This window comes from Epinephelus moara, chromosome 1 (assembly GCF_006386435.1).
Source record: "Epinephelus moara isolate mb chromosome 1, YSFRI_EMoa_1.0, whole genome shotgun sequence".
Taxonomy (NCBI): Eukaryota; Metazoa; Chordata; class Actinopteri; order Perciformes; family Serranidae; genus Epinephelus; species Epinephelus moara.
The window spans coordinates 47,753,220-47,762,154 of record NC_065506.1 but is presented as its reverse complement, the minus strand read 5'-3'; the positions used below and the strand labels follow the sequence as shown (position 1 = coordinate 47,762,154).

Sequence of the window (8,935 nt, the reverse complement as noted above, 5' to 3'; positions counted from 1 at the left end):
GTGGGTTTGGTCAAAAATGTATAAACTGTATTCGGGCTCGGGTCGGATTCGGTCAGCTTTCAGTGAAAATGTAGTGTAAAAATAAATAAAATCCTATTGTCTGTCCTGTTTATTGCTTGGGCACTGTTATTTACATGACAACACCTGAACAGAACACACACACATTGGCTGTTTGTTTCTACCTCTCCCCTCGCTGGAAGCCTCGGACCTCCCGCCGCCCGCCTCCGGACATTATCATCAATTTATAAACATCCCCCGGACGCCCTGGACAGGACGTGAAAAGTGGACATGTCCGGGCAAAAGAGGACGTTTGGTCAGCCTATATGTGTGTGAAGAGGCTCTGCCGCCAGTCAAAATCCCATGTTTCTATCACCTATGACGTCACCGGCGCGCGACCCGTTGTAGTTCATTGAAGTCATGTATGGTCCCCAGTGACCTCAATATATTACGGGTCTTCTGTGATTCTCCATTCACCATGGAGGCGAGAAAAACAATGTCTACTTCATGAATTCAACACAACATGCAGTGAGTGATTAATATATAACTGATCCATCTGGGGGTGAAGTGCTCCTTTAACATGAGACACACACACACACACACACATTCAAACACCTCTTTGCTGCACTTTAATGTCTGCATGCATGTTTTCACACAGAGTGTTTGTATAATTTTAGCAGGGTTGCTTCATGTGAGTGATGATGACAGGTCGTAATATCTGTGGGAGGAGCGACAGTGGCGACTTCCGCGTTCTGTGACATCACGTGCATATTCCCTTTACGGATACATATAGCGTTAACTACACACCTTGTACAAAAGCATAGCAGAGCTGCGCACTGATGCAGGTTAACGGCACCTGAAACACACGCCATAGCTAACTGGTGCAACACACAGCAACTCTGCCGTGACGTCATGTCATAAAGACATTACTGTCAACATGTTAGTCACATCACCAAGCTGCTGTTGGCCCGTTAAAGCAGACTGTACATGACACACACCCTGACACACACACACACACACACACACACACGCACACACAGCAGTGTTAGCTAAACCAGTGAGCAGCTACACACAGCACCGTGTCATGTTATGGTAACGTTAGCTAGCTACAACAGAGAACTTCAACTTACCAGCGTTTCTACGCCACTGTTAATTTGACTTGTGCTTAAAAACAAAATGTTGGGCAGGATGTTTGATCACAACATGACGTCACTCATGCTGTACTTTAGCAAACAGGCTGACTCCTTCACGGTGAGTTGTGGTCTGTCACTTTGGAGCTTCAGCTAGCAGTCACTGTGTAAAATGGCAGACTGAACCGTTACCACTGTGAGCGGGGGGTGGGGGTGGAGGGAAGGGGCCATTAACACATTACATCATGTCTGCTCTTTACCTCAAGACAGTTTTTATTGACTGTGTGTATAATTTTATTTTCTAATGGAAAAACTTTTATTTAAATGCGATATTTAATGTTTAATGTTCTATGACACGGTAGTAAAAGCGCACGTGACAGTTCCCTGGGTTAAAGTGTAACGTGGTACGGTCCACTGAGAGGAGCCCCACCACATTCACTTCCTAATAACTAACTCTGAATGTGCTGAAATTAAAAACTTAAATATTAAAGTATCCAGTGTTAACCGAAGCAAAAGAAATTCATGTAAAAAATAAATTAATAAAATTAATAAAAAAAATTTGAGAGTAATGTTTGTTCTCATTCGTAACTTTTTTAATAAAATTTATTAAATCTAAATATGCAAACGGACTGCTCACACTGCTGTAATTTTTTCTGTTAAGTGTTTTATTTTTTCCTTTATTTTGGCTGACATTTTTTCTTTTTCTTCTTGTATACTCGGTTTCATTCCAATTTACTTTCTTGTTGTAATTTTTAATTGTTCAATAAAGGTTTTTTTTTTTTTTTTTTTTAAATATGCATGAATAGTAACGGGTTTTTAGAGTATTACAAAAAATATTTGATGAAACCCCCTGATGTGAAATAAACTTGACTATCTATTGTATCTATGTATTGATTTTTTATGTATTTAATTTTCAGCTTTTGTAGAATGCCACTCATCTTTTATTGCAATTTATGTTTTCAGCTCTCATGTACTGATGTGTTCTGGTTTTATACCTTGTGTTTATTGTACATTGTATTGTTGAATAAAGTATAAAAAAGTCTAAATGTGCATTATGTTTTATTTCTCACTGTGCATGAATAAATACAAAATTAAATACAATACTTTCATGTAATGTTTTGACGTAAACAAAGTACAGTTGAAACATTGAACTTTATTGGAAATCAAAAAAGGATCAATAACGACCTCATAAACAACATTACAGTTAAAACAAAAATATTAGTTATTGAATTTGAGAGAGAAAAAAAGACCCAAATATATCTAAATGCAATAAATAAGGAAGCATTGAGGAGTGCTAAACTACATGTAATTGAGTAGTTTAACTACATTTGTAACTTTCATGTCGTGTTACGCGCGCAAGTTTGAACGCTAAAATATTTTGTGTTGACTTTCTTCATACACACGTGAAATTGCTGAATTGCTAAATGATCTTCCACTGGTAGGTCCTCGGCGTCATACGTCCCCAGAGGATATCAATGCTGTCACGGCGCAAATTGGTCAGTGAAGTTCAGATTTTTCAACTCTTGCGAAAACGCGCATGATGCGAAATCACCCTGCTCACTTCATTTGCATATTTCCCATCATTCATGTAGTGTCCATCACGCCACACACATCTTATGGCATGTTTACACTGACTTAACATGTAATTCACTGGTGTGGACTGTTTTAATTACGCCCGGTGTGACCACGATGTAATGGAAAATGAATGAATGGCTAGAATACATTTTGCTGCTGCCCCTGTCCACAGCAGTACATTGCTTAGCCTCTGTGTCGGCACTCCTGCTGCTTCTCCAAACTGTAGGTAATACACTGACTACAGATAAGTATCTCATACAACCCCACATCACAAGATCCAAACTGTCCCTTTAACACGCTGCTCTGTAACAGGTGTATTAACCACTGTTCACTGACTTAGTTTGAATTTTTAAAAAAAGTTCATTTCAGTCATTAGCACATTCATTTATTGCAAATAAATGAACAGTACAGTGGCAGAATTATAAATACATGGATACAGTAAATGTACTGTACATACTGATGTCTTAAAACAGACAGAGTAACACATGAACTACTGTAAATGTAATTAGTAGATGTCATGTACGCAGCATTCACATAAAGGAGGAGGATGATTGTTGTATCGGGATGTTGAGTTCTTTCTCATCGGCTGAGGTTCAGTTCCTTGTTTCCTGCTGACAAACAGGTCTTCACCTCTCTGATAGGGTGTGTTCTTCTGCACCGTCTGATGCAGATAGCCGTTATAGAAGTCGGCTGCTGTAAGTCTTTTCTTCAGAAGCACGGCCTTGAATCCCACCCAGCCGTCCTGGAACAGGAAGCACAGATTAACACAAACGTTTGAGCCACAAACTTGTCAGAACGACACAAATCTAAAGGAGAAGACATTTTATAGAAACTGTCTCTCATGTTTTGGGTCATCTGATTGGCTCTTCTGATCTGCCTTTACAGAGATCACTGATCAAACCTTTTAGTATGAATATTGCTTTTTCATTTTCACTCCTAATCAAAATAGATCAGAGTGTAACTGACCTTACAACAGACAGCCAGAGTATTGGACTCCCTCTGATAGCTCACTGAGCCAGGGACCGGTTTCCTCCTTTCATCTGAAAAAACACACAAGTGACATGTGACAGCTCAGACTCACAGCACGTCACTGGATCAGCACAGGCAACACAAGCGCCAGGATAAATGTTGGCACTGTACATTTTTATAAACCACGGATATGTTACATTTGCATGCTGTAATGTACCAGACACATTGAAACTTTATGTTTCAACAACGCTGTAGTTAACGTGTGGTTAGGTTTAGGCACAAAACATTTGGTTATAGTAAAGCAAGATCATGTTTTGGCTCAAAATCTCACGGGAAAGTAAATACACACGCTAATCTCAAGGGAACACACCTGCACACACAGCAGACAGTGATCAGAAACCTGGATCTGGTGTTAACACATCAAAGTATCTCAGTTTCTATCAGAGCAACCCAGCGAAACATATTCAAGATTATAACAAACAGGACTGAGGCTTATTAGACTCTCTACAACCAGAATCATTTCTACATTAACAAACACATTAACCCTTTGAAACCTGAGAAAACTGACTTAATTTATTTAAAAACATGGGAAGAAACAATAAACATCTAAAGAAGAAATGACCAAAAAAAAAAGAAGTGCAAGAAATTCGTAAAAAGAGAAAATTAAAATCAAGAAATTTAGTAAAAAAAAAAAAAAAAAGAAAAAAAAGTTTAAAATAAACAAACAAGGAAATGACCTGGAAAGAGTGCTTAATTATAGTAATTCTGTAATATAATTTTAAAATGTAATAGTAATAATAAATATTATACATATAGTTTGTTCCCTAGTTTTTTCATTTTTCCCTGTTTTTTTTTTAATTAACTTTTTAAAAATAACTTTCTATATCGAATTTTTTTTATTTGCAATTTGTGGGACATTTCTTACCAAGTTGCTCAATGCCTTTTTCCCATTTTATTTTTTAATTTTTTTTTTTTACTTTTTTGCCTTTTTTAGATAGGACAGTTGAAGCGTGAAAGGAGGGAGAAAGAGGAGGGGATGATACGCAGCAAAGGGCTGCAGGCTGCTGCGGCAAGGACATTGGCTTTATATTCGAGACGCCTGCTCTATCCACTAAGCCACCAGACACCCCTTTTCCCATGTTTTTGAAAGAAATTGCACCAATTAGCTCAGGGTTCAAAGTTTTGAAAACTTGTGAAAGGTGTCTTATAGCAGCACAAGAAAAGTGATGTTGCTCCAGGTTTCAATTCCAATAATTATTCTTAGATATATATTTTTTGTTTTGGCATTTTTTAAGCCTTTAATTGACAGGACAGACAAGTGTGAAAGGGGGAGAGAGAGGGAGTGACATGCAGCAAAGGGCCACAGGCTGGAGTCGAACCCGGGCCGCTGCGGCAACAGCCTTGTACATGGGGCGCCTGCTCTACCACTAAGCCACCGACGCCCCCCAATAATTATTCTTATCTTAACTTAAAAAGTCTATATGTTCTGTAAATGTATTCATGGTCCAATTAATCTGATTTTGACAAACTTACCTAATAATGAAATGTGACATCTTCCTACAAAATCCAGGAGTTTTATCGTCCTGCCCATAAATAAGGTCTTCAGAGGGATCTGATGAGGCAGAGAGACGGATCATTACAAATATTCAACACTAATCAGTGGCTCAGTTAAACAGTCCAGATCAGTGGTTACCCGCGATCCGATGGCACGATACAGACGATCTATTTGGTCACAGGTCTGCTCCTCCCACACCACCCAGCTCAGGGAGCTGTTGAACTTTGGGGCTATTGGAGGAAATGAATGTGTAAGTTTGAAGAATTCTTCTTATACTCATCATGACTGTGTCTGTGTGGCTCAGACGTACCAAATGTTGCACCAGTCTGTGTTTGCTCTCTTTTATGAGCCACTCTGTTGGGCAGCGTCCTCAGAGTGTCAATCAGCTGCAAACCAGAGTACAAACACTACGTCAGCATGCTGTCAGTGAGAGGTAACCAGGTAATGTTCCAACAGCTCACCAGATGTGCTCCTTTAGTGGCCAGGACGGTGCCGAGAACATCAGCTGTGCAGTTCTCAGGGACCTGATGGAGCTCCTGGTGGAGGATGGGGCCAACGTCAAACCTGTGGTGTGAGGACATTTTTAATCTGGTTGTTTGTTTGTGAGGATGAAACAGGAAGAACACTGAGATGTTTCCTCTGTGATTACCTGTGAGGGCGGATCTGGATGATGGTGACCCCTGTCACTGTGTCACCGTGCAGGATGGTGTGGAAGATGGGTGCTGGACCTCGCCATCGAGGCAGCAGGCTGGGGTGGACATTCAGAATCCCGCTGCAAGGAAAGAGCGAGTGCACAGACACACAGATGGAGTTTATATATAGTTTATAATTTCATACTCTCTGTTTAAATTAGACTCTGTGTCTGAGGACTGTGTGTGATGGCCGAGGCTTCAGGCTAACACCACCCTGCTGTGTGTTTTGAGAAGGATCATAATGTGATCAAATTTCAGGTTAAACAAATCATTCATTAAACCAAAAGTTGAACAGCTTTGTTTTATGTAGTCCTTAAGTTTAATTAGCTATTTTATAAACACAAAATATGGCCAAACGTATGTAGACACCACCCTCCCCTCTGCAGCTCTGCTCAGTGATGTGTCCCCCCACAGAACTGGTGAAGGCTGCACAGCCATCAGTCACTATCAAAGCCAAGTCTTGCCAATAACGATAGTTTTTAAAACGTGCTAGAGGTGCCAATTAATTAGCCAAACCGATAAATCTGTTGACCTCTAACAGCAGTCAGATGATCAGGCAGTTGAAACCTCAGTGAGTAATGTGTCGTCATATTCTAGGCTGCTTTCAGACCTAGAGTGGTCTCCTCTGGTCTGAATCAGAGACTCATGTTGTTCCAAAGTTGTATAATTGTCTAGAGTTGGTTCGTGTTCTCACGGCAGCATTTACAAGAGGACCAGATCAAATGCCTTGTGTGAGAAAGCTGCTCTTGATTGGTCAGAATTTCCATGTGGGAAAAATCCAGGAAGTAAAGCAAACGTTGAAGAAGAGTACACTTGCAAGATAAATGTGACACTTTCTAATGTCACAATGGAGGGACAACTACGCAGGTTGATTTTAGCGCTGCTCATCGTGGACTATATTGCTGTCATTGTTCATTTTAGTCAAACCATACAGTTTGAAAACGAGGCGCGGCTCCAACTAGAAAACAATGTTTTGATGCATTGGATGTGCTGAATGTGCATATTAAGGCAGTACAGGAGGAGGTGCACATTAATAATCCTCCAGGACTGTAACATGCTCATGTTTAACCCAAACAATGTGTCACCTGCACCCTAAGAGATATAAATACTCACTGTGGGAACTTGTTGATCAGACGTTCGTGCAGTAAACAGCCAAAGGACACCACCACCCCGACATCAAACTGTCCCTCAGCAGTGTCGGGGGGCCAGCTGTGGAGTGGGATGTGGTTCTGCTGAGCGAACCTCTTCACTGGGACGTCACCAGACAAAGTCACAACTTCCAAGGACTCCACCACCCCCTCACTGGAGCTCCTACACACACAACATGAAGGTTAGTGTCACACACTCACTTCATGAATTGCAAGATGAAGAGCTCCAACAAATACACCTGTCATCAGTTTAAGCCTTTTTGTGACCGCACTTAAAGGGACAGTTCACCCAAAAATAGTTGACTTCTCTTATTTTTTCTCTAAACAGAAAATCAGGAGGAAATATGAGATGATATTTCAGAGCATGTTGCTGCACGAGGCCCAATGTTTGTTATGAAAATATGTGTTAGTGTTTAACGTGGGCGATGATGATGATGATGTGTTTCACTTTCTCAGTGTGATGCAGTGTCACCTGTCTCTGATCATATTAACCCTTGAAGGAGGACTCGAGTCCCACCTGCTGGATGAGAGCAGTTTGAGAGATTCCACAGCGAACTGGTCGGAGCCGAAGAACAGGACCCTCCAGGGGGGTCCGGATGATGAGAGCAGCCTGCAGAGCCGCAGCTGAGTCTGTCTGCCGTCAGCCGTCCTCCACACTGTGTGGACACAGCAGCGATGAAGGTGACTCATCATCCTCAGGGACGCTCCGGCTGTCTTCGTCCACATCCTGACTCCAGCTGTGTCTTCAGCTCTCAGGATAAAGTGTCCACAGAGTCAGAGAGGACGTTACAACAGTTTTATAGACTGAAAACGACTCGCACTGAATGTGTACACACAGGGCGCCGCCATGTTTTCCACTACACTTTCGCTTCCGGCTTATGTCTTCTTCTTCAATGCGGTTTTAGGCGGATTGCAATACCAGCTCTACGGTGCACAGCGCCACCTAGCGTTCCGGAGGACGTAAAAAAACAGGATCTAGTTTATGTTATACTGTGATTAAATACAATAAAAGTAATTTTACACATAAAAAATATATAATCTTTATTTTTAAATATATTCTACATATTTACAAATAAATATATTGATAAATATAAATTAAAAAATATATAAAAAATTAAAAAACTTGGCGTGTCTTCCTCAGGCTCACGTCCTCTACCAGTCCTGGGAGTTTGAGGGTTCAGTATTGTAGCTGTTCCCAGGACTGCACTCTTCTGGACACAAACCTCAGATGTTGTACCTGGAATCTGCTGGAGCCACTCTCCCAGTTTGGGGGCCACAGCTCCCAGTGCTCCCATTACCACTGGCACCACTGTTGCCTTCACTCCCTGCATCTTTTCTAGCTCCTCTTTCAGCACTATTTTTCAAGCTTCTCGTGTTCCTTCCTGATGTTGCTGTCATCCATCACCTCTGCCTTCTTCTGTTGTTTGTCCATCAGCACCATGTCTGGTTGGTCAGTCATCACCAGTTTGTCAGTCTGGATCTGGAAGTCCCACAGGATCTTAGCTTGGTCATTCTCATCCACCTTAGGAGGTGTCTTCCATTGTGACCTTGGGACTTCCAGCCCATACTCAGTGCAGATGTTCCTGTACACTATGCCAGTCACTTGGTTATGGCGCTCTTCCTTCCTGCATCTTACACCCTGCTGTTATGTGCTGAACTGTCTCAGGAGCATCTTCGCACAGCCTGCACCTGGGGTCCTGTCTGCTGTGGTAGACCCCTGCTTCTATTGATCTTGTACCAATGTATACCTTGTCTACATTTATTCTAGTATCCCAAAATCTATTCTCATCCAGCCTCTCATCCTAATCTGATCAGTTTACGTTTCTGGCGTGGCATCAGTGCATTTCCATACTACTTATCAATACTCAG

General features: G+C 41.4%; 2 protein-coding genes across 10 annotated transcripts in view; both read right to left on the bottom strand.

The window, feature by feature from the left end:
• The window catches only part of LOC126393455 (CUGBP Elav-like family member 1), a 377,556-nt gene extending 376,235 nt beyond the window's left edge, over positions 1–1,321 (bottom strand). For 4 of the 9 annotated variants that reach the window (XR_007570281.1, XM_050049676.1, XM_050050099.1 and 1 more), the window contains exon 1: positions 1,128–1,320. The gene's annotated coding sequence lies outside the window, so the exon portion shown is untranslated. Of the gene's footprint in view, positions 1–1,127 lie in introns of all 9 variants that reach the window. The other 5 variants (XM_050049869.1, XM_050050020.1, XM_050050184.1 and 2 more) reach the window with 3 other exon arrangements.
• A 1,750-nt stretch (positions 1,322–3,071) lies between these two features.
• mtfmt (mitochondrial methionyl-tRNA formyltransferase) lies at positions 3,072–7,937 on the bottom strand. Its single transcript, XM_050051236.1, has 9 exons — positions 7,584–7,937; positions 7,032–7,229; positions 5,876–5,998; positions 5,688–5,790; positions 5,537–5,612; positions 5,365–5,456; positions 5,205–5,283; positions 3,669–3,742; positions 3,072–3,444 (listed from the first exon to the last, which is right to left on the bottom strand). Exons 1-9 carry the CDS (start codon positions 7,790–7,792, stop codon positions 3,208–3,210), a joined length of 1,191 nt encoding a protein of 396 aa, XP_049907193.1. The 5' UTR covers positions 7,793–7,937; the 3' UTR covers positions 3,072–3,207.
• Between the last annotated feature and the right edge of the window lie 998 nt (positions 7,938–8,935).